General features: G+C 38.4%; 1 protein-coding gene across 1 annotated transcript in view; it reads left to right on the top strand.

The window, feature by feature from the left end:
• The window catches only part of LOC149803245 (substance-P receptor-like), a 125,976-nt gene extending 121,835 nt beyond the window's left edge, over nt 1–4,141 (top strand). Inside the window, exon 3 of the mRNA XM_089952893.1 lies at nt 3,601–4,141. Coding sequence (XP_089809019.1) covers nt 3,601–3,873 — 273 coding nt within the window. The 3' untranslated portion in view covers nt 3,874–4,141. The remainder of the gene's footprint in view (nt 1–3,600) is intronic.
• The last annotated feature ends 23,146 nt before the right edge of the window (nt 4,142–27,287 follow it).

The following is a 27,287-nucleotide window of genomic DNA, read 5'->3' as shown; positions in this document are numbered from 1 at the left end:
CATATAATATACCTCATGATCACGAAGCTAAGACCAAGTCTGATATAAAGCATATAATATACCTCATGATCACGAAGCTAAGACCAAGTCTGATATAAAGCATATAATATACCTCATGATCACGAAGGTATGACCAAATATGATATAAAGCAGATAATATACCTCATGATCACGAAGGTATGACCAAATATAATCCAAAACATATAATATACCTCATGATCACAAAACTATAAACAAGTCTAATATAAAGCATATAATTAATATACCTCATGATCACGAAGGTATGACCAAATATAATCTAAAACATATAATATACCTCATGATCACAAAACTATAAACAAGTCTAATATAAAGCATATAATTAATATACCTCATGATCACGAAGGTATGACCAAATATAATCTAAAACATATAATATACCTCATGATCACAAAACTATAAACAAGTCTAATATAAAGCATATAATTAATATACCTCATGACCACGAAGGTATTACCTAGTCTGATATAAAGCATACTGATGTGGAAAGAAGTAAACAATCATTTGTTATTATATAAACCAGCATGATCTTGTGCCATTTGTTTCTGATGTAGATTGTCTTGCTAGTTATATAGTAACGATATGTTTTTTTTTTCTGTTACTACATAAAACCTCTTAGTACAATTGCAGAGAACAGTGCAAATATGAATAACATGACTCTATCAGCTATGAAAGAAATTACTTACTATTATACTACTAATTGACTTTGTATTATACTACTAATTGACATACCATAATACTACTAACTGACTTACTATTATACTACTAATTGACTTACTATTATACTACTAATTGACTTACTATTATACTAGTAATTGACTTACTATTATACTAGTAATTGACTTACTATTATACTACTAATTGACTTACTATTATACTACTAATTGACTTACTATTATACTACTAATTGCACCATGAAATGCTGCTGCTGCTCTTTCAACTCAGTGAAAGAAATACATTGCAATATTTTTAATGTTTTTAAACAATTTATCACCGAATTAAATCAGGGTTATCTCTATAACCTCTGTCGCCACAACATTCGCCTCTACAGCCAGCACCACTACTAACTGTAGTTAATCCTTTAATCAAAATTTGCAAATTTTCAGCCAAGTTTTGTTACTAACGTAAGAATAACTATAAAAACGATAGGAATTACAAGATCTTTTCCTTGAATATTTCTTTTAACCCATCTCAACGTAATTTTTCAATAATACTTTTAATATTTATTTCGTTAATAATCTGTCTAAAGTGATGCATGTTCAACTATTTGTATTCTTCACTGTGTTCCAAAGTTCTTGCAATTTTTTTTATACGGATCTTATTCTTTGCAATCTTTTTTATATAAGCTCTCTGTCATGAGACTTCTGGTCTATTCTAAATGCTTTAATTCTTTAAATAAATTAATTTTGCTGCATCGGCATGATCCCCTTTTTGTTTGTTGTTCTAGAAATATAATATTGACACCAGGCACATCAAGAAAAAAAGATAGTTTAATAGCAGATTCACTTTCCCGCGTTTAGAAATATATTATTTTATGCATACTTTGTAAAAATCATAAGAGTTCTTATGTTTTTTTAAATCTCATATATAATTAATCTATGATAAAAAGAAACCTTTTTAACATAAATCTTTCTTTTCTTAATGGGGAAATGTTATGTATATATGATTTAATTTATATTTAATTTAAATATTTGTTAGTTAGTTTTAAATGTTTTTATTCCATTACATACTACTGTCATGTAACTTTACTGGAACAGAGTTCAGTTCTGACTGCTATTTTTATAATTTGTGAAGCACAAAACTTTATAGAAACCCTGTATCTAATGTTGACCTAGTTCCTGACCTTGATTCAGAACCAGTGATAGTTTGTAGTAAACAATTTTTTAAACATTTTTGTAATTCGTTCTCAGAGTAAGATTCATTAACTGGAATCGAATCGAGGCCATACTTGGAATACGTGTGAAATAACACATATCAATTAAGCTTTTCCAGAGGACTGACTCACATCAGGACAAATGTTTTGCGTTGCAGCTAGATTTATTGTTGATGTTTTGAGAAATAATAGTCATACTTGCCTTAACACTGGAGACTTCCAGGTGTTTTATGTTGTGACTAGTTTTAAGGCTAATTATTTTATTTTATTTTAAAGAAAAATTATTATTTTCCCTGGAAATACTCGTGCGCTAAATTTATTCTTGGACAAAAACATTTATCGAAATTTATACACGATTCAAAAACTGGAATAATATTTTCTGGTATTCAACAAAAAACTGTTGACACATCAGTACGACGCTGACCACAACACACGTCATCGCCTTCCATTTTGGATATCATGGGGACTCGAACTCAGGTTCATTAGAACTTTTTGTTTCTAGGACTTCTATTTTTATTAATTCTTGGATTATTTTTGGATTTGATTCGTTAAACCGTAAGTTCTTTTTCTCATTTTTACCTTCTTTTTTTAATTGGGAAATAAATCATTTGTTAAATTTTACAAAGTTTGTTTTCTTCACTTTTTTCTTCGCTTGGCGCTCAGCATTAAGAGGTTAGTGTTAGAACTGGTGGGCCTGGTGTCAGGATAATGTGACTGGGTGGGACATCATGCTACGTGTCTGCGGCATGATGCCCCACTGCTAGACATTACTATAAACTGCCACACTGCAAACATCGTAGCGATATGACTGAAAAATTGTTCAAGCTACATTAAAAATCCAAATCACACACACACACACTCACTTTTTTTTTGTTACGTTTCGTAAGAGTCTTAACACATAACAAATACATATGAAATTCTAATTCTACCCGACTTATTTAAAAGAATTTAATCTCAAATGTTTCATAACATACATTTTTGGGTAATCCTAAGCGCTAATTCCAATGAGTTTTTAATATAGATAGTGGAATATAGTGTAGATATTTTCAACGTCAATTTGATTTGCATTGTAGATGTGCTTGACCTCAATAATTTCCAGTAATCTTTTACTTTTTAGTTGGCTTTGTCAAAGTTTTTTCCACAGAAATGTCATACCGTGGTGAAATTATAATGCTTATTATTCTTATTACTTAGTGTCATTTTAGCAGAGTTAGTTCGTCATAGTTCTCGAAAAACAGTTTGGAAATTGATCCTAAATATTCATAAAATATATTTGGACAGTCTTTTCCTCTGTAAACAGTTAGTTTATACTCCTTGGGACGAAATTTTAGATAAAGGCTAAATCATGTTAGAATGTATTTTGCTGTTTCACTATCCATAAAATATTTTTACTCGTAATTATACAAGAAACTTCAGCAATTATTTACTACTTCCTTCTTTCCCCGAATATACATGGATAAGAATTGAATCAATGAAACACATTGTCAAACCACAACAAAGTTTTGTAGAATACCACGGGTAGTACTGTAGTATAGGACTGATACTGAAGTCATTGTTATTGTCAATAGATTCATCAGACACACATACATGCACACACATCATCAAATAGAGAACGCAGCAATGAATAAATAAGTCAGTCATTTGTTAATGAATGAATACTTCTCCTTTATATTGTTCTATTTTGACAGGCTGATTTAAAGTCGATCCTGCTTAAACTTTGTCCATCGTTTGTAAAGACCAACCGACGCCGGAAGGGTGCCTTGAAGAAAAGGAGCACCGTGGACCCCAAGAAGGATGGCCCTTTTCCCGGGCGTGAGGATTTCATGACAAAAGAACTTCTGTCACCCAATAAAATCTACAATACATCAAGGAGTAATGGCTCACTCAATATCATGGACACATCAGAATGTATCGGCAATGTACCATCTAATACATTTGTATCATTCTGTCTGCACACATAAGGATTTCCCTGAGAAACTGGGATAAATCCATGACTCTCTTGGTCTCTTTGGTCTCTATTAATTTAGGCAAAGCTCTTGTTATATTATTATTTGACAAAACACCTATTGTCTCTGAATGCAGAACTGTGAGATTTGACAAAACACCTATTGTCTCTGAATGCAGAACTATGAGATGTAAAGCCTTATGTAGATTCATTTGGAAGGAAGAAACTATCGAGAAAGGAGATTTACCTACAATGTATCAAAACAAAAAAAATAATGCAGGCTTTCGGCTGTTTGTTTTGATTATTTCTGTTGAGAATTCCATTTCTAAAGTTGCAAATATGTCATTCCCTCTTATATCTGTGAATTGTTGGTGCTGTGACAAGGAGCATGTTTCACTTTGGTCAATGGTCAGCCATATGGGTGACCATAGGTTTGATCATGCAACGTCCTAGCTTTGGGTTACTCTCAGTTGGATAACAGAAAGATAATGGACACAGAACTCCTAATATTTAGGATTTTCGTATGAACTATATTAAGATGGTGGACAGGAGACGACGTATGTGTCCCTATCGTTAACAAGAAAACGTTCGAGGTTGACGGATGCTTGGTCGGCACAGAGATATGTTTGGTCAGAACGCGAAAACATACATCAGTTCCAGCCGCAAACAAGTAAGCTATCACGGAAGCTTTCTTGTGCGACTCTCAGTTTTAGTTTTAACGAGTTATAAATCGTAGACTTCAAACGTTTTCATTAGAAAGAAATAATAACGTAAGGAAACACTATAATGTTTCAAATGAGTAATAACTGTCAACCCTAATTTCAGTAGCCATCTCAAGGATGAAAAAATGGTCTCTTATAAGAGGTGACTACCTGACAGAAGTTTGTTTCTATAATAATTTTGGGTAAGGGGTCTAAAACAAAAGTCTTTGTCAGGCAGCAGTTGCTTTAAACTGGGTTTTAATACGGGATTGACTGCATTATCATTTTGGATTCGCAATTTAGCAGGTGGTCGCCTAATTAAAACTAGGAAGGAGGAACTAAAATTAATGTCCATGTGCACACAAAAATAAAAACAATATAAACCACAACTGTGTTCGTAGACAACAATCCTCTGCCACATTGTCGTTGTAGGATTCTGCAGCCAGCAGAGCGTAGGTAACAGACCATATTGATAGACAAGGGTAAAGTTATGTGTCCTTTCCACATTCATGGCATGAGACTATATACTATGTAGTAACTTTGGTAAGAATGAAAACATTACTTTTGTTATCGAATTTGACCTTTATTAGTGGATACTAATTATCAGTTTAATATGTCCATCTTAGAACACACACCAGGCTACACGTACAATTATTGAGGGATTCGAAATAGACACGGATTGGTAGACAGATAGACTGAAGACTGATGGATGAATGAATGCATGAATGAACATATATTGGTGTAGATATAGATATATATTATCGAATGCTATTTTTATGGCTAAATCATAAATCCAATATGAACTGAAAAGCCAAAAGTCTAATACATGTGCTTTAAATGGCCACTTGCTTTCTTAGAGACATATTTCAGTTAGAAACCATCATTGTAAACACTCAATTTATCAAGAAAATAAACAAGCCTGCATTAACTGTTTGTTTCGTAGACGATGTGAATATATTATGTTTTAATAGATAAACATATATTAGGACTGTTGTATGAGAGACAATATTCATATGAAAAAACAAGCCATTTGTGGGGTGAGAATCTGATAAAGTACAAGTACTAAAGCGAACGGTTCAGAAAGTACTTTTTAGTCAACAAATATGAATGAACTGCTGTCAGATATGTGTTGCGGCGCTGATAGGAGTGCAAATAAGGCTGATCAAAAAAACTGTGCTTCATAAAGCTGGGATAAATCAAAGCATCTGATAGTACAAGAAGAAAAAAAGAATTCCTACGCTATTCCTTATTGAGTTAGATGTTTCATTTACTTTTCAAAAATTATTCCCACTTTTCTAAAATAATTCTTAAGAAATTATAAAACTGAATTGTATGCAAATGTTCATTTTTCAAGCACACTTTATAGCAAATGTATTTTTGACCATAACTTTGTTTTTATGCATTGGTAAACATTATCCATAAGTTAAAGAGCATCGTCACATCAATTTCAAATTATATCTGGTAGACATTTAGTGAGAAAGTTAAGGGTAAAAATAACGTAAAGATTCTAAACATACTGATAATGAAGATGATTTACATTTTACAGAATAGGAAATCATATATATATATATATATATATATATATATATATATATATATATATATATATATATATATATATATATATATATATATATATATAAAATTTAAAATCAGTATTGGAGAAACCTTTGTGTGTTTAGATGTATTCGCATTCTTTGAAAAAGGTATGCATTTAAAGGGAAATAAGTTTATGAAGCACTTAATATCAGAAAAGCTTGCCAAGTGGATAATCCATCCTCCACATTGCCTACATTTAAACCATATTATAATGTTTTATCATATATTTATCATATTAACTTCACTTATATATTGTACAGAAATAAGAATTTAACGTATAAATTGGAAAAATAAAACAATGTTCATACTTGATTTAATAAACATATGAGTCTAAACTGAGTGACGCCTCATCAATTGACCTCCTCATCAAATAAATTAATGCATTAAGATGTTCTGTGTGATACGACTTTGTCTCATAAAGAGAAGAAAAATAGAATGTGTTTCTAAAGAGAGCGTGGTGACGATAATTATTGTATGGATAACTTCGACATTTTCAAGGGACTTTTACATACGTACCTTTCCTAAACATCGATCGTCACTTTCAACTAGTTATTGTTGGCAGCGATGAATAATGGATAAAACAAAATATAGGAGCTAACGTTATCTTGTTTAAAGATGTCAGTAAATATATCTCTGCGGTCTTACGACCACAGGAAGTGCGATGCAGTTATCACCACACTAGATACCTTTTGTGTTTGTGTGAGTGACAGGAATACGAAGTATGACAAAACATTGGAACGTCAGTACATGTGGGCACGTTGTTAATGTTGCCGTAGGCTAGATATTCCCCGAGATCGACATCGTAAGTTGGAAATTATTTAAAAATTGCGACATGGGAAAATGTATTCATCAGCCACATCGTAGTGGCGCCACTGATGACTTTACAACAATTTCTCTCCATTTTGACCTGTTTTTCGCTGCACTATTGGAACTTTGCAAAATCCACTATTTGATGTAATCTTCCCATCTATTGGGTCTGCCTTGTTTTCTCTTTCCTTTCAGTGTGCCCTTTTGGATCGTCTTTGACACAAAAGCGAGATAGCCTTAAGCATGACCATGCTATCATAGCATGCGTTTCTTTACGGTGGTGAGCAGATCTTTTATGGTCCAGTTGCATCTTGGATTATAATGCGTACCTCCTTATTCGAGACATGGTCTAAAAATGAGATTTTCATCTTTTCATTGGTGCTGATTAGTTTTGCGTTCATATTGTATATATGCATGATGACCCACTCGCCTGCTTGTCATATTCTGTCGAAAGCCTTCTTAAAGTCAAAGAAGACATGACACAGGTCCTGTTCATGCTGCATATACTTTTCATATGATTCTCAGATTGACGATCTGTTCTATAGTGCTATGCCCTGCTCTGAAACTTCACTGTTCTTCAGTAATGATGTGCTCTGATTGGGGCTTCATTCTGTTGAGGATGATTTTAAGTATAACTTTGCTTGGCTGACTGATGAGGCTGATTGTTCGGTAGTTCCGGAGTACCTGCAAATTCCCTTTATTAGGAAGAGTGAATGTTCAGAGACTGTGGAAAAATGTATTCCTCTATTGAAATAGATACTTCTTTTGAAGTTAATATTTCTTAAATGCTTAATAGATTTTTAAAAATACAAAACTACTTGGAAATCTGACCAATTGTTAGACAATGTGTAGCTGACATACTTGTCGTCGTAGTCATTACAACATTACCATCAAAGTTCTCACAATGTATCGATTATGATGATGTGCTGGAGTGCTGAAAATGTATTTGTCAAATAATAATGATAATAATAATAATAATAATAATAATAATAATCATTATTATTATTATTATTATTATTATTATTATTATTATTATTATTATTAAAGTTAGTGGTAGTAGTAGTAAAGAAGTTTAGCCTTAACAAATGGCGTTCATTCATGCATATAAAATGCTCCAGTAATTATGGGATGATCTGAAGTTTGCTTTGGATCATATCTCATGGTTCGCACGTGCAGCCTGTGGAATGCTACCTCGGTGTAGCAAATCTCTCTCTCTCTCTCTCTCTCTCTCTCTTTGAGTGTTTATATAAGGTGTATGTCAGTGCCTATCAGCCTTTAATATGTACTGTTTTCACTTATACTATGTGCATGCATTATGTGAAAAAATATTTTGCTTGTCCCAAAAGGAGATGACTGTCACGTACTCTTGATATTCTGCATTGGCAAGGAACACAACGGGTGCACACACGTGTAGAAATAACATCTTTCTGTAACAAAACTAGCTTTGTGTGACCTACTTTCCATGATCCGTATTATGTATATATACAGACGTCGTTGTTCTATCAACAGTTACACCTGTCAGATTTTGCATTGTTTGACAGGCAGTTCTTTAGCGCGTTATACGATTCATAATTGCGAAACAGTGCAAGTACAGTACGCATATCTGAATTCAACGCAAAGACATTGTGATGTTGTCCGACTGCAGTTGATTATATAACCGTTGTTACAGTACTACTACTGCTGCTCTGGTTATTATTTCATCAGTGGAATCGTCTATTCCAAAGAATGACCTGTGATTTGGATTTCTGCGACTTTTTAAAATCATAACAGGACTTTTTACGATACCATCTTCTACTCCTTCTTCTGCATTACTACCATACCTGCCAGAATATGTCGATATAAAACGGTCAAGGAAGGAAAATCATAAACCTTTGTACACGCAAAAAACTCGATTTTTAATACAAGAAACAAGAAGAGGAAAGCGAAAGCAACAAGACATGAAAACGATGAGCTGTGAACAAAATGAATGAGTGAAAACAGAACTTCAGAGACTGTCAGTACGTCAATATGTCACTGGATATTCTTTCGGAGCTTAGACAATTGATGAAATCCGAGAGAAACAAAACTCTGAACCTTCCATGATATCGACTACATCGACTTTCACTGCAACGCTAGCAGTGGCAGCAAACGCTAGAGAGCATTAATGGTTTTGGATGTGGACGTAATTTAAGGTAACAGAAATTGTTGTTGAAAAATAGTCTATGGTTATTTCATTCGAATCCAGCTTTCTTTCTAAGGGTCACCCGTATTTCTCAAAAAAAAAGAAGAAATATGACTCAAAATTGCTAAAGTTCTCCTGCACAATTATGTGTGTGTCTGTGTGTGTGTCTATATGTGTCCGTGTCCGTGTGTGTGTGTGTCTGTCTGTCTGTCAATGAAGCCCAATGGCTTTTTTCTTAACAATGATAACAGCTATCTTTATTTTTGTCTTTTAACCTAATTTCTCCATTTTACAGGTTCTTTGTATTTGATGTTGTGGACATTATATAGCCAATCCCATTTCTCTTGACAGCGGTTTCTGGTAATTTTACTTATATTTCGTGAGAGGCAGCAGGGGTCAGGAGACTTAACATTCTAATAGTATCCCCCCCATGTAAGAACAGTAATATCTGGCTGGGTCATTATGAGACGTCTATTAAAGAGGTACCGAAATGTTAGGTTTTGCCTCGCGTTTATACAAGTCGCATTTTCATGTAGCGTATTGTGCCCCAGCAAAATTTCTTCAAACAATACATTGTGTTCAGTTTCAATTGCAATTTTTAAAAACAAATTATTTTTAAAATTTAAGCATTAAAGTGGTCCTCCTCTTACAGTCATTCTCTCTCTCTCTCTCTCTCTCTCTCTCGCACACACACACACGCACACACACACACGCACACACACATAGAGAGATAATTGATATTGATCAAATAAAGATATATGGAATCTGTCTGAATTTAACTCGGCAATTTGAATTGACATACAAGCTGGCCAGTTGTGTGATTCAGTCTCTTTTTTGAAAGAATATTTTTTATTGATATTATTCACAAACGCTCTCCCATTATCACTGAGCATGTTTCTCTTCAAACGTATGTCTAAATAACTCATTTATCACGAACGATAGTTAAAACCCTTAAATTGTTTGAAAAACAAATTAGGTGTTATTTTAACTTCTTCTATGACAATGCAATATTTTATCAACGTCAATGCAGTCCATTTACTGCTGAAACAAAAATGTCTTTACTAAACTGAAACGATTAAATTTGGTGCTCTTAGTTTCAAAATCTGTAAATAATCTTTAATGTTAAATAATCTTTCATGTTAAATGATCTTTAATCTTTCAATAAGATAGAAATGTCGGCATGCTAGTCGTTTGATTTAAACAAGGATCATGGAGCTGAAAATATAAAGGGATCATTTTCGACATGAATTTACAAAAGAATGGTTAACGATAGAAAAGACCCATAAAAAGTACCATATAGGATAGAAACCTACTAAAGATTTCGGGATAAAAAATAAATTAGAACGATGTCAAATATACAGATGTATACTACCTCTATGTAAACTATAATGAGGTACAAAGTACCTACCCTGCTTGGAAACATTCACAAGTCCAACCGAAATTCATTCCATCACATAGTACCTCGAAAACCCGCTGAAACTTGCCATCACCTTGAGAGACACATTACACATGAAAAACAGTTACAATAGCTACAACGGAAGGACGGAAAGGCTGTTTATCATGGAGTATGAGTCAAAAGGAAAATTAGGGAACTTGCTTGTGTTACGCTTTCAAAACAAACTTTCCTGCAGAGATAGCGCGTTTTGTGATCGGAATCCGTCGGGCAGTTACACTTAAAAAAAATCAGACAAAACAGACATCAATATTTTTCTCGTGAAAAGAAGGAAAGTATGTTTGAAGAGTCCATTTTTGAATCTAGGAAAGAAGGAAGTTTATTTGAAGAGTCATCTTTTGTTGATGAATGTCACATTTGTTCAGCCCCAAAGTCTCTGATTGCGTATTTCAGTTGAGCACCTATCATTACAGTAACTCAGTAAAATTGTCACTATTGTCATTTGACCGGGTGAACCTAAAGTTAATGTTTTCATTCTAGCAATTAGATTTGCTGCTCCTACTTATTCAATACTTACTGATTCTAGCGAATCAACATCAGCCATTTCGATCTCCGTCTTCGGGGTTAGTATAAAGTTATAAAATTATTTTGCGACCCTGATTGATGGAGTATTAACAGACATTATATGTTACAATCACACTAAAATGTTGTCGCGTTTGCTCATCACCAGTTAGTAAGTCGTGTATATAAACTAAGGTATAATTACAAGCCATGGTTTGATGTCTAAACATTGCCGCACGCTAGAGTTAATCTCTAACGCAAGGTTACCGTGACCAGAGAGAAGACCCATCATCTTGAATTGGCATAGGCGTTGGATCGACTTCCCACCTGTGTGTTGCAGCTTAGTCTTAAGATCAGAGGAACTCGCGAGGGACCGGGGCGTGTTCTAAATCAGTCACCACGTGGACAGACAGCGAGAAGGACATTGTCCGCTAACTTGATTGGATAGGGTCAAAGCGACACCCAATCGGAACTGAGATAAAGGGTGTGATAACAATTTCGATCCGAATTATACCTTCTAACTAGAAGCGAAAATTAAGTTTCGCCTCGAAAGATTGCTGAGCAATATAGGGTTACTCCGAGGAAGTCACTCGTAATTTGGCGGTGAAACTTAGAAAAGAGATTCTAAGGATAGACATAGCTTCGTAAAGGTCAGTAAGTTATTTGCTCGATTTGTGCAGAATATTACGGCATTGTAATTGTAATTACGTGTAGTATGTATACTTAATTAATATGATTGTTTAGTACGTATAATTACCTTTGTAGTGTTTAATTTACATGCGTATTTGAGAAATGAGCTTGAGTTTATGTACAGAATTATGTAGATTGTTAGCTTGTGGTCAAAATTAATTTTGCAGTTTGCTATTAGATTACTTCGTAGTAAACTAGTGCATTTATTCATGTGATATGTTATGAATTTAGAAAATGGTTGAAGTGTGTAAGATTAGTTAATATGGATGTATGGATATATCAGAGCATGGATATTTGAATATTTATGTACTTTGTATGAGTTGTATTGTAAAGAAATGCGTATGGTTGTTGTGAGATTGTTTTGTATGATTGGATTAGGAATATGTAATGATGTGTCGCAATTTATTAATGTATGTATGTACGAAAAGTAATTGATACCGTGATTTTATTACGATGTTGTTTTACTTTACAAGAACGTATGAGTATTTCGATGTGAATGAATGCGTGATCGAAGAAATTTAATAGCCGTTATCTGATGATAACCTGGATGTAGTGTGAGATGAAGGGGCTAAGGAAAATATTGTACCGTCCTTGTGTTTTCATAGGAAGCTTTTAGGGGGACAGAACTTCCGGTTCAGTTGAGTCCCTAGTCTCTAAGAGGGGAGACGGAAGTGAGACTGGCAGAGCAATCGGAATCGACAAGTCTAGTCGGTGGAGAGAGTCGAGGAGGAGGAATATGAGTCGAGGAGGAGAAGTGGAGGAGGAGGAGTATAGAGAAGTCGAGGAGGAGAAGGAATTTGGAGAAAGTCGGGAGGAAGAGGAGACGGAATTTGAGGAATAGGAGAGAAGAATACACACACGAGTAGAATTCAAGGAAAGTGGAAAGCTCTCTCACACTACTGATCAAATGATGCAATAGGCTATCACAGGGTTGAGCAGGAGGAGAGTACTTGGGACATTTGAAGTACTTGACTATTGAAATGTTATTAAATTGTTATTCGTTGAATTTCACTTTTTTGTATATTCTATAATGTAACCGTCGGCATTACTGACTGGGGGCTCTGAGGTTTACTTCTATCTTTCACTAATTTAACTTCCAACCAAAATCGAGCCTGGGTGGGACTTCTATAATAATTTGAATATAATATTGGGAGCGCCCCACCCCAACTAGAACGCACCTACCACAGTGGCGCCATAATAACCCGTCACAACACAATGAACCTGTGTCTTATTTTCTAGAGCCTTGTGCGTACAACCCTGACAGCAGAAACATGTTGTGAATAATATAGTATATAGATAATTGTACAGTCAGAAATATTTAATTCGTTAAAAAGACAATGGAAAGATAGCGAACCTTCCCAGAGAGCGATCCTTGGAATATGTAACAACGTGGCGCGATGCACTTCTACATTTTTTTGACAAATGGGTAATAATCCACATACCAAGAGTCTACACATCATTGACTGAATGTGTACTCTTGAAATCCGTCAACCCCGGAAGGACAAACATTTCGGATGATACAGTCATGTTAAAATTTTTAGCAAAAGTCAATTAATATACGTTAGAAATATATACAGAATAATGCATTTGCCATTTAGACAGACAAAGACAAAAAGATCAGTGAATAATAAAGGAAGGAAGTAGTTATGAACGACATATACACGGACTAAAAAATTAACTAGATGGATAAAAAACTGAACAGGCAAACATAATTGTATTTCAAAGTAAGGAATGATACAAAGAAGAAACATTGTACAAGAAACATACAATACTAACTATTTATCTTTCTACTTATGAAGGAAAACCAATATGATTACGATCAAGTCATCATCATCAGCAGCAGCAGCAACATAATGACGCTAGGATAACAACTACAATTTTATTCCTGAAATATATTATGGATATTTATGTTGTATTGTATGTTATCCGTTGTCCATGAGTATATGTTATGTATATCCATATTCTGTGGCTGACCTTGGTCAGGACAGCTCCGGTGGTCTAGTCGTTAGAGCGTCCGCTTCAGATGCGGGAGATCGCGTGTTCGAACCCCAGGCTGAGTCATATCAAAGACTTAAAAAAATGGTACTAGCAACTGCATCGCTTGAGCACAGCATTCAGAGGTCAGTGTTAGGACTGGTCGGCCTGGTGGCAGGATAATGTGAATGGGTGGCACATGATGCTACATGTCTGCGGCATGATGCCCCAGTGCTAGACATCACTATAAACTGCCACACTGAAGACCTCGTGGCGGTATGATTGAAAAATTGTTCAAGCTACATTAAAAATCCAAATCACACACACACACACCTTGGTCAGCATTTGAGTTTATGACCTAAGTGACTAATGTCTTGTTATTTTGTGAGCAACATGTTATAGCTAAAAATTTTCTATGATTTTCGAAAATACATATTAAGATCATTATTACTTGTAGGTAAACATGTTTACAGAAATGTTCTCGAACAAAGTTGTTTGATGGGAAAATGTACTTCATCCTGGCTGTGTTATTGTATCTTTACTTTTTATATGAATGTTGTTTAATTAAAAATTATTCATTCCTATCTTAACATCCAGAGTAGAATCAGTCACACTTGTTAGGTTCAGTTTTAATTTAAGAGGATTTGTTTATATAAAATGTTCACTGGATTTACAAGGTGCTCTTCGACTTTCGGACTAAATAACTAATTTGGACTTATTGTAAGTTCAGTCAAGAACATTTTGGAATATAGAATTGTGATACATCAAGACTGTTGGCGCTTTAGCTTATTCGAGACAACTGGCACATCAGCACATTCAATATTGGCATGAATTCAGAACACCGCTGGAATTCATTAGGAATACTCTATGCTTTTGGACCTGTGATAGAATAATTAGGAATATTTTGGATTTAATTCACAATACTGTAACTTCATTGTAAATTTTCACTTTGTATTTTAGTGAAATAAATTATTTTTTGAGTTATAAAAACATGATTTTCACCATTTTATATTACTTAGTTTAAGACCAGAGAGTCGTGACACACTGAAGTCCGTTAAAAAACGTAATAGAGCTAGATTTTGTCAAGTTCAACGTGTAATATTGAGATCAATTCATATTTCTGTTATTTAGATAGGAAATCCATAATTGTTATAGTGATGGATCTTGAAAAAGGATTTATATAAAGGAGCCTTGACAAAATAAACATAACGGATATAAGAAGTTTCTGATACGTGTAAAACTTCTTTATGACGCAGTTTGTGAAATGTTGTTAATTTTCACAATATTTTAACCACAAGATACTTCATTATATGTGAACTGAGATTAAAGCTGATCTTCAGTGAAAAGATTTTGAGCTGAGGTAAAAGTTCACAATACCTCAAATATTAGACAGGACATTTGACAAATTAATAATTCCTACGCTTCGATGGGAGTAGTGAAGGGGGACGATTCAGAGACAATGGGACTTATCATTAAAACACCCCTGGGACGATATAGGGACTATGTAAATTTAACATGGGGAAAAATCGTGGGACGATATAGGGACAAGGGGAATTAACATGGGGAATAAATCGTGGGACTGTCTAGGGACAAGGGAAATTTAACATGGGAGAAAAAAGCAATTCTAGGGACAAGGGGAATTGAACATGGGAATAGAGTTTGGGCCTGTCTAGGGACTAGGGGAAATGGAACAGGGTCGGGACCCTATTTTAATACGGTCCCGACCTGATGGGTCTCTATTTTTTTGTTTGTTTTTTTTTAAAAATAAAAAAAATAAAAAAGGGGTAGGCAATTGAAAGTCGATCTCTTTTCGAGAGATGTGGGTGGCCCTGAAAAGGGCCTTTGGGTTTCGTCTTCTTCTTTTAATTTCTTCTATTTCTCCACCAGCTTCTTATTTTCTGTCCTACACTCTTTCTCTTCTTTTCTTCCTTCTTTTTCTCTTCTTTCTGCTTCTCCTCCTCTTCTTTCTTCCTCTTCTCATTTTCTTCTTCCTTTTCAATTTTCTCGTTCCATACTCTCATCCTTATCCTTTCCTCTTCATCCTCCTTCTCCTCCTTTATTTCTTTCATCAGAGCACTGATCATGTCCTTTACTTTTCTTAAATTGTTGATCTCCATCTTCACACGATGGGGACTATAAGAATAGTGATCCTCGTTTAGCCTCACTAACATTTGCTCCATCATACCCAAATTGTCCATGACGTCTTGCAATGTTTTCATTTTATCAAGTTGGTTTGAAGCCATCTTCTTTTTATTCTCTGTAGAATGGTTTGAACGACGAATACTGTGGGTTCTTATAGTGAAAGCGCGGACGTGATGGAAAACATCCCCCTAAAACAAAATTGATCTTACCTAGATTATCACTTAAAACGCGCGGACGTGAAGGAAAAATCCCCTACTTTTCTCATTTCATATTATCTACTATCCACATACGTGAACCAGCAATAAACAAACCCCAAATCTACTATTTACACACGCAAATCATTAAAAACGAAATCCATAATCTACTATCCACACAAACGTACGTGAGCGCTTACAAAACCCCATAATCAACCATTCACACAAACCTACTTGATCACTTACAAACACTAATACATACACTCGCAATTAGAAAAAAGAGTCAGTGTTTATATTCACACTACTCTACATACACACATTGGCAAATAGATTACTATATCTTTTCTAGAGATCTGGGTAGCCCTGAAAAGGGCTGTTTGTTTTTTTGAACTCCATGACACCTGGTTAATGATGGCACCTTCCAGGCCTGGCACCACGCACACATCTTCTTCCCCAGTCTCTTTTCACTCTTTTTGGGGGGAGAGCAGAGGCGGGATAAGTGGCTTCAGAATCCCAATTTTCTGTCTCTGGGATTCTGAAATTTCCTCTCTCCTCTTCTTTGTTTCTTCTCTCCTCTTCCTCTTCTTTGTTTCTTCTCTCCTCCTCTTTCATCCTTCCCTCTTCTACGATGGCCTCTGCAGCCAGCTCATTCACAATACGCCTGGCATATTCCAGGTGTACATGACGTTCAAGCAGTTTAGCTAGTCTGGTGTTCATTCTGGTGGTGTTGATCAATCAACAAGGGTAGCTAGACTGCCAAACGATTTTTAATTTATACTGAAAGCGCGGACGTGATGGAAAACATCCCCCTAAAACAAAATTGATCTTACCTAGATCATAACCAAGCAACGCGCGGACCTAAAAGAAACACTCACTCACTTTTTATACTACCCATCACTATTCTAAAACATTTTATTAAACAAACAATATACTATCCACATACGCAAAGCAATCCAATCAAACCCCGAATCTACTCTCCCCACACGTCAAACAGCAAAAAAAAAAAAATCATCATAATCTACTATCCACACAAGCGTACGTGAGCACTTACAAACACACAATCATATACACAAACACATACACTCACACTATAAAAAAGAGTCAGTGTTTATATTCACACTACTCTACATACACATTGGCAAATGGATTACTATTTCTTTTCTAGAGTATTGGGTAGCCCTGAAAAGGGCTGGGGTTTTTTTTGTTTGCTATGGCAATCTTTTAGTTTCTAAGAATGCGATGTCCTCTGACGATAGGTCTGCTTCTTCGGAAAGAGAAGAAGAACTCTTTGGTGTCGATACGACAATCGACAAAGCCTCTGTCAGGTTCAGGTTGCTGCTGCTGTTGCTGCTCTCTCTGCTGTTACTGAAGTCTGTACTTCTCTGTCCATTCTTCTTTCTCCCTGTTCACTTCTTCTCTGAAGGGCTCTTCTATCAGGTCTTCAGTGACTTTTAACATTCTCACATTCTCTATCTCTTCTGGCTTCGGTATCGGACTGTGCTGACCCTATGCAAATTCACGTAGGCTTCGTTTAGCTTAGCTAGTTTGGAGCACATCTTCGTAGGAGGATGAGTCGACAATGGATGGTTAGACTGTAAACTACCCCGGCTTTAAAGTCAAAGCGCGGACGTGAAGGAAAACATCCCTCTACGGTTTTCGAGCCGCAACGTTCAATGAGTGTCATGAGAGGGATAGTAAGAAGTCAAAGAGCATGAATCAACATTCCTATAGCCAAACAAAAGACAAAGGCATTTTTTTTCAAAACACAACATTTTTTAAAATTCAAAATCACTTAACACTAACCAACAACTCTAACATTTTTAACAATAATCCAACAATATAACATCAAACATTTTTTTTTTCAAATGACAAACATTTTTTCAGTTAACACTCTACTTTAAACAGGGCTGACAACGTTGTGAATGAAATTGTGATTTCCATTGTTGGAAGTCGTTAGGCCATTGATGGACACTACGTTTCCTAGCTTGAGGCAAAAGATAAGCATAATGGTCACAAAACCATCGATCTACTTTCACATCATTTCTAGAAGAAGAACGAGGATCAAAATGAGTCACTAAATGTTCTAAGGAATAGCCCAGGCTGCGATGATGCAGAAAATACACACAATATTGTCCACACCAAGGAATATGTGCCTTGTAATTTCACATTATTGAATCGGGTGGTCTGAGCATTTCTTCTCATAAAGTCGATGATATCGTCTTCCAAAGGGGGCAATCCGTACGAATCGAAATATTCCACACATCCTTCTTGAGGAAAGTAAACGGCTACCCAGTGGGTTCCTGGGAGATGACTGTCGTCCGTGTTGATCACATAAGCTAGATGGTCTTGAGGTTTGCGATGAGGGAGTTCATCTTTAGCACAGACGACAGGATTCCAAGAAGCCGTATACGAGCTGTGGTTCAAAAGGTAATAAAGTTCCCAGGTATCCATGTTTTGTTTTTTTCTTCTTCACAGGTAATAATAAGTCATCAATTCGATCCTGACTTTTTGCTTGAAAATGTCTGACAAATAACCGTTTCTTCGCTTCGTCTCCTCACTCTGATTCAGGAGAGCTTCGATACGATGGATCTCTTGAGTGGTTAATGGTGGACAAGAATGTTCACGCAAGTCTTTATACCACTGATGCAACACGACTTCGTCCGAGATGAGACTCCGAGCTTCGACCAGATACTCGTCCAATTTTTCTTCTTGACTCAACATCAGGCATTTATCGTGTTGAATTTGACTGGGATGATCGTTTTGACATCCATAGCAATCTTTCTTGATCAATTCCGTCATTTTTTCGACCAAGTGTTTGTCAAAACAGGAGACTAAATGGGCTTCTTGTTCTGGCCATCTTGACTTCATCATGATAACTTCTTCTTTTTCCACGGTCTCCTCACATTCCATCTCCAAAGTTTCTCCACTAGGTAAAGAGGGATAACAGTCTTCCATGGCTTCTAATAGTCTAGAATGATTTCTCTCACACTGTTGATTTCTATCGTATTATCGAATTCTGCATACAGGATGACGTTCAACGTTACATCAGGCTCTCGTTTTGCAAACTGAATTTATACACGAACCTGGCCGGATTTTATAGGGTGGAAATGTCCCTCGTCGCTGCCTTGGTCTGGAGTGAAATCAAAAGCCCACAAAGCATAACCTCCTGCATAATCCTCGTACGTAATGCCGTGACTGGTGTTGGTTCCTAACTGTCCGGTGGCTTCGTACAGGGACAAGTACGATCTCAAGTAATTCTTCTTCTCAAAGTCAGGTTCAAAAGGTCGGGTACACAAGGTCTTGCCATCGCGACTGACTTCGATCTTGGACACGCCAAAGTGTCGAAAGTAGAAAGGATTTTTAGCGATAGCTCCGTTGAAGGCTTCATTCTCGACCATACCAACGATTAAACGTTTGGGTAGCTGTCCTTGGAACAGATGATCTTCGATCATGGATCGCAGTCCAGCAGGAATAGTGAAAGTTTTCACTTCCACACGTCGGATCGGATACTTGGCGGTCGTTCTGCTCAATGTCTGACTAATGTCGTTTCCCACTTTGGGTAACACTTCCACGTGTTGTACGTAGAGTCTGGCTTCTTGGATTTTGGTTTTGTAATCGTCAGTATCAGCCAATAAATGGAAAGCGGTACTGCTACGATTCAGTCTCAGGCGGACATCCACACCGTTTAGCAAATATTTCTCTTGCAACCACATGTCCAAATGCAAACGATCCATCAGTTCTAAACTTTTGTTAAGTCCCATGATTTTGTTTCTTCGTTCTACAAATCCCTCATTGTATTCTTTCTTTTTATCAGTTGTATCAGTTTCCAATAATTCAAACTGGCCTGCTTCGTCAGCTTCCCATACCACACAGGCATTGAGATGAGTGTTCTTGGCGTCTATTCCGTACGTCAAGAGATTTTCCAGGTAGGCACGATAAGGGTAAGTATCCATGCTGCTACTGACTAGTTTGTTATTCAAGTACAAGTCCACTCCACTGAACAAGAAATGCATGAAATTGTTGACGGGAGCTACTGCTTCAGTGTCTATATCACCTCCTGTCTTATCTAGAACTTTGACTTTCAGGTACAAGTAACTGCTATTCAGATCGATGTAATCTTCGGGCTGTCCTTTGATTTCAAACTCGATCGGAGCGGAATCGGTCAATGAGGAGACGGGATGAAATTCCACCCACTGGGATTCTTGCATCGTCATCATGGTGGGTGGCATGGCAAGCAGATCCAGTTCCGACTTGGAACAAACGCAAGACTCTCGGTGCATCATTTTTTTGTTCTTGCTGTTTCTCAATAATCGAAAACGTCTAAGTCTCGAACGGTTCTTCTTTTCTTTGTCTTTCTAGTTTTAGACGTGTGAAGTCTGGTAAAAGGGTGTTTTCTTCGTCGTCTCTTTCTGCCTTGTCCTCGCTGTGGCGTCAGGGAAGTAGGAATGCCTGACTCGGTAGCGTGCAGGGCATTTATAGGTGTTTCTCGTCGGCCCAAAAGGTCTTTGCCCGTTTGCAGCAAGACATTTTTGCCTGCCGTCATGAAGGCTTCCTTGGGGTTTTGTTTGTCAATGATGACATTTTGGAGAAATTCTTTGCCTTGCGTCAGTGCGGCATCTTTCAAGGCATGCAATCCGCGTGTCACTATCGGTTTCAAGACTGGGGCCACCGAACGAAAGGCCGATTTTAGCATATCTCCTAAACCGTGTCCTCGCTGTCAAGCAACCCCTCGGTACACTGGATACATAACTTACGAGTCGTGAGAGAACCGTTTTCGAAAATGGAGTTTCACCGTGACTTTTCCTTTGGTGAATGAAATATTTTGTCCCAGATCTCCTTTTATAGCAATGTTGACCGTGTCCAAATACGACTTACTGACGGGCAAATAGTGAGGATGTACAAATTCGCGGTGGACGTGATAGGTGTTTCCACCTTCCTGGTCACTGGTCGTGGTACTATCCACTTTGAAAGGAATGACACGCAGTAACGGTACGGAGGTGTGTCCCACCACGTTATACTCCACCACATCAGAATACACAAAGATCAAATTCATTCCTTGGTTCAGTTCTACCGGGAATCGAAAAAACTTGTAAAATTCCATATTGCTGTTGATCTTAGGTTTAAAATTTGGAGCCATTTTTGTGTCTCCACCTAAAATATCAAACAAGTCACGATTAAAAATGATGGACAACGTTTGGGTATCCTGAAATTTCATCAGTAAGCGACGAGCCACTTTATGGTACTCCAGGGTGACACTTTTTTTGATTCTGTTCAGGGCTTTGCCAAAGGCTAACTCGAACCTGGAAGCAATGGTATCCACCAAATGTTGGCCACTAAAATAAAACCCTGCCGGAATTTTCAAGGTGTAGATACTGAAGAGTGGATTGTTGGCTGGTTTTACGTCGCCTGAAAACCCCATTTCATTTATGGTTTCTTGCAATTGTTGGTTCAGGATTTCGACCTCAAAAGTGTTTTGCTTTTCAGTGATGTTTTGGATTTGTGTAGGGTGAATCATTTCCACCAAAGCCACTTCCCAATGGGCTTCGCGATCTAATGGGATGGCCTGAGGTAATTTGGCCGTGTAACAGTACAACGTGTTCTTGGGAAACACCTCCATGGAACTGTCACTGGGTAAGGTTAAGTAAAATTGGTTTTGGTGACTCATAATTCCAGAGTTCTGTGGCTGTCCGAGGGCTTACTGGACGTCAGAGGCGTGTCTCCGCCCAAAATGGGGTTGTTGTTGTGGTTGGAGTGGTGACTGACACTGGCACTGGACAAAAGGTTCCCGTGGTTCCCGTTCGAGGAGAATTTCAGGGAGGGATTGGGAAGCAGGTAACTGATGCAACTGCTCAATAAAATGGTCCACAGTTGTTTGTCTCCTTGTTGCAACCTCAAATTGGCAATGGCTGCCCCGATGACACAATACACTACGAAGATTTGGCAGAAAAAGACCATTTGCGTTTTAGGCACACGTTCTCCACACCACACCCACAAGGGCTGTTTTTGTAAATCTTGCAGAGAAGAACTGGGTGAAGGAGTGGTCGACGTAGCTGTGTCTGTGTGAAAGGGCATGATGGTCACTTCTTTTTATAGTCGATGACTTGCGAAGCGTCGATCCAAGAATCAAAACTGGGTGGATATCCTTTCCAACGTACTTTGACTTCTTTCACACGTCGTTTGCCCACTTTACGGGTTGTGCGTTCGAGAATGCTTTCGATGTCGTACACGTCGTCTTCTTTTTTGGTGACACGTTGTAACTCGGGCAAATAAAACGTTCCTTTGAGCACTTCTCCGTTCATGTCTTCCAATTTATAGACGGTAGGATGACGGCCATGCACTCGTCCAGTGACACGAAACAATTCGGTCGTCCAGTTAGGTAAGTAACCTTTGTCGAAAGTGCGTTTGGTTTTGCCAATGCGCACCCAATCTCCTACGGTCAACTCTCCACTTTTCTTGGGGACAGCCCTCGTCGGGGACGTACCAAACAGGCGCTCAAACATCAGCACTTCGTTGTCGGGAGTCACTTCTTGCGGGGCACGTCCAATGCTTCGATGGTAAGATTGGTTGTACGCTTGCACCAGGTGCGGTAAGATGTCGATGTACTTCAGAGTGTGGTGATGCGTAAAATATTTCCACATGCGTTCTTTCAAAGTGCGTTGAAAACGTTCCACGATGCTGGCTTTGGTTTCGGGATTCTCGGTGGTAAAAAATGAATGTCACGTTTCTTTAATTCTTTTTGGAAAGCTTGGTTCAGAAATTCGGTGCCTTTGTCCGTTTGCCATCGAAGAGGGTGACGACCGCTTTGTTTCAACACCCGTTGCAGGGCTCGCACTAACTCGCTGCTCGATTTGGAAGTCAAGGGCACGACCCAGGCAAATTTGGAAAAGTCGTCGATGACACAAAACAAATATTTGTAGCCACGATTGTAGCTGGCCAAATGAGAGACATCGGCTAAATCGGCTTGCCATTGATGATCGATGCCTTCCACTTGGGTGCGACTTCTGGCAAACTTGCGTCGAATGGGTTTGTGTAAAGTGTAGGTAGCTTGTTCTTGTAACCATCGTTGCACTTGAGGTAAACGGAGACTTTTCAGTTGAGTTTTGGCAGCACGATACAATTTTTGAACTCCTGCGTAACCTGCAGGATGGGAGGGATCGTAGTAAATGCTGGCTAACACCTTCTCCATTTTTTAGTGTGTTAATAAGTCACCCACTCTTCCGTGATGCTACTTTGGGTGGGACGAAAGGGTGGTTTAGAAACTGATTTACGTGTCCGATGGGCTACGGGAGTAGAAGTCGAAGCTTGTGGTGTAGGTGACAATGGAATGGCTTTGGTCTTCTTTTCTTTTTTCACTTTTGGTTTCCCTTCTTTCTTTTTCACTTCTGTCGAAGGAGGAGTGGACATCATCTTTTTAACCCAAGCTTTCATTTCTTCTCGTTGGGGTGTGGGGGACGGGGTCAACAAGGACGCTGCAATCTTTTTAGAAATGGGAGCTGCTGACGGTGTTTGAAACACTTCTCGCATCTCTTCTTCCTCAGGTCTTCGTGGGGTAGCATCTCTGGTGACTCCTGGGGATGGTAGTAGTGGTGGTGGTGGTAGTGATGATGGTGCTGAACTTTTCGTCAAGGTCTTAAAATCTTTCAGAGTGGGTAGAGCTGTTTCGTCTAAAGCTTTCTGGTGAAAGAGTTGTAGTCGATGCAAGAGTTGACCGTACTTTTGCGATTTTTCTGTTTCGGACAAATCTTGGCGGTCCATCAAGGACTGCAATTCGTGTTGTAACTGGGACATCTCGCTCAAATTGGGATTGGGAGGTAAATGCGGGGTGCGTTGTTCTTGCCAACGATGGTATTCCATCCATCGTTTGTAAGGCACTAAAGCTAGTTTTCGTCCTTCCATGGGGTTGTCAGGGGTCGATTCTGAGATCTTGGGACTTCCGAGGGCCTTTTTATCTTGCTCCCACCAGTCCTCCCAACATGGTTCCCAAGACTCCTTTCAGTAAGGGGCCTAACAAGAGGGGTAAAATGCCTCCACGTTGGACCAACATCTTCTTCTTTTGACGAATGGGAATTTTCTTTTGAACCATTTGGCGAAGAACGTGACGATGTTTGCCTAAGCATTGTTTCTGGTGTTTCGACAAAGGGATCGTGCCTTTCAAGACGTTCAAACAACATTCGCACACGGTATCGATGACCTCTTTGGAGGCTGATTGAATGAATTTTTTTCGTAGAGGTGGAGAAGCTTTGGACAGGACAGATAACATGTCCCCATGTTTGACTAAACGAGGAGGCAGTCCTTTCCTCTTCTTTCCTTGGGGGTGTTTAGAAGAGGGATGTTTTCTGGAGGGTAACATCTTTGAGTCTTCAGCACCAAAAACACTGATACCCCGACTTGGTCACAGGCCTTTTTTATACTGGAACGCGTCGCCACTGATTGTCTTTACGTCGTATCAACTTCAGGACAGGCATGACACGTCGTGCAGGGGTACGCAACGGACTAAATCGAGCCAGTTCTTGCTTGGACAAATCCAGTAAACTTTGTAACATGCCCGATCTTTCTTGAACTTTGATTTTGGGAGCAGGTACTTTGTGAGCAGCAGTCACTGCCACTAAATTGGAGGGTCCTGCCACTGGGGAAGTTCTTGGGGTCATCAACGGAGAAGTTCTTGGTGTGATCAACGTCTCCAAGTACTCTTCAGTTCTTCGTGTCATCAACGGGGAAGTGGATGAACGTGAGGCTGCCGGAGACGCGGTCACCGCCGTGGCAGGTCGTGGTTTGCGAGTGTAAGGTTGCGTCCTGGCCGAAGTGTCTCTCTTGCGACTAGTTTTCTTCTGTGGGCTTTTCTTTTTCTGGGGACTTTTTCTCTGTTTTTTTCTGGGGGCTTCTTTTCTTTTTCCGGGGTGGTGTCTGGTAAGAGGAGGGTCCCACCACTGGAGAAGTTCTCCTTGGGGACCTGGTCTTTTTCTTCTTTTTGGAGCTTCGTTTGACTTTTTTCTTGGGGAGAACTTTGGGGGCATTAGGATCCCATCTTATGAGAGAGCGAATGATGACCCCTCCTAGAGTACCGCTCCCTCCAGGTTTCAAAATGATTTGTTTTTTGGCTTGAGTGTCGATGCGGGGATCGGCCAGTTGGGTCAAAGCGACTTTGTTTCGATCAAAAACGCGTTTGGTTTAATGAGGAATCTGAATGATCCCTTGTAGTAACCGACGTGCTGTCATCGTGAACCATCGTAAGACTTCTTTGAGACTAGCTTCTAAGACACGAGCCCGTATTTGTGGATTTTTTTTTCGACTGATGCCATACAAGGCACGAATCAATTTGACGGGAAGATGCGACTGAAATGACGTCATGTTCAAACTGTGTGAGACAGACGAAAAGGGTCTGAGGTTTTTATAGATTTTTTTGTGGAGTGAAGTTAAGTCGAGGACGGAGACGTGTACAGGACAGGCCCTCCGTCCTGGCACCAGTGGTGAAACAAGTGGGTACGAAATCGCAAATCATCGGGGGTCGTAGGTTTCAAATCGACGAGTAAATAGGCATGTGGAGTTTGAGTGGCATCGTCGTACGCCTGAGTCAGCCAAGGCGTTCCTAACTGTTTGGCTAAGACTTGCACTTGCGATTTATCTCGAGGGCTTTTAAACAAGACCACGTAATGTGCATTGAGACTGATGGTGCGATGGGCTTTACTTTGTTGAAACAAATTTTGAGTGATGTTAACGACACTGGCATTACGATGATGCCCTTTGCGCGTGAACTACAGTTTAATTTCTTCTTCGTCTTCTCCTAACATGTCGTCGAAAATGACCAAATGGGTTTGACGGGAGTCAGAGATGATGCCGTCGTCTTCTTTAGGAATGCCTTCCACAAACACGATGCAATCGCCTTGACTTTCTCGCAAGAGGCTGTACACCGATTGCCACTCTTTGTAACACCACACGATGCGCTGAGGTGGTCGATCGATCAAATGATGTTTATGTTCGATCAAGCGTTTGACGAATTCGGTTTTGCCTGAACCGCTAGGTCCAGCAATGAGCATGTTAAAGGGATGGCGAAGATACAAAGCCTCTCAACTGGCACGATCTAAGTGTTCGTCGATGACTTTGACAGTAGAGGAAGAGGGAGCAGAGACAGCAGAGGTAGCCATAGTGTTAGGAATGTCACTTGTGACACGAAAACAGACAAGACAAGAGTTTATATACTTTTTTCAGGACACGTTTATTGAATGTTTTAAACATGAACACGAAATACAAAAATACATAAAAGCCAAAGGCTTAAGTACAACGATAAAAGGCACATGATAACCATCAACGTGGAATAAACACAAGTGTCTGTACAACATGTTTTGGGTAATGTTCTGACCAGTTCTATAGGGGGTACGGTCACACAAGTGTCCTCCCGAAAGGGTCTTTCAGGCATGTCCACGACAGTTCTGTCCTGGGTGACGGGTTCTTCTGGCACCGTCACTAACACTGGTTGAAAAGTGACTTTTTTCCTTGAACAACTCTCGTGCATACTGGGCCACTTCTTGGATCCAAGCCTCAAAATCCCCTTTTTTCCAGGCACGGACATCTGTCCAATAGTGGTTAAGTCACAAGCTACACACACATCGTCATACACGTCTTGGGTAGCTAAAAGTTGACGATCTTTTTTTCCCGTAGAGGTCGAGAAGTATCCAGATGAAAACGCAAGGCTTTGAGCAAAAGGAGTCTTTCGTGACCATTTAAGGCCATTAGGGTGGTAAGTACTGTTCGTAAAGAGTCTACAAGGAATCGGCTGGTAAACGAAATCCCAGAAAACAAGTCACTAAGACACACACTATGCGTCGTCCCAAATTGAATGGATACAGTTCTTGTAATAATCGATGGTAATGATACACGGTTTGAATATGGTCATTGAGTTCCTTCCACGGAATCTGTTCAATCACATATGATAAAAACCTCGGCATGACAGCCTGTTTTTATATTCTCTTTTTTTCGGATGCAATACACGTACTTTCAAGCCAGACATCTTCTTTCTCCAGTAGGAAATTTAAATGCTCCAAACTGTAACCTAAACTTCAAACTTCGTTTAGGAGTTTCCTCTTCCGCTAAGTAGATTCCACGTAAAATATGTTTGTAATCCTTTAACTTGTCTTCCTCAATGCGTTGCACTAGGTGAATCTCGAAGTAACCAAAATTATGAACATGACGATCATTGGCGACCTCAAAATT

Source organism: Sinohyriopsis cumingii, chromosome 3, assembly GCF_028554795.1.
Source record: "Sinohyriopsis cumingii isolate HCF-2022 chromosome 3, ASM2855479v2, whole genome shotgun sequence".
Lineage (NCBI taxonomy): Eukaryota > Metazoa > Mollusca > Bivalvia > Unionida > Unionidae > Sinohyriopsis > Sinohyriopsis cumingii.
The sequence above is the reverse complement of the archived record's forward strand: the minus strand, read 5'-3'. Positions and strand labels throughout refer to the sequence as shown.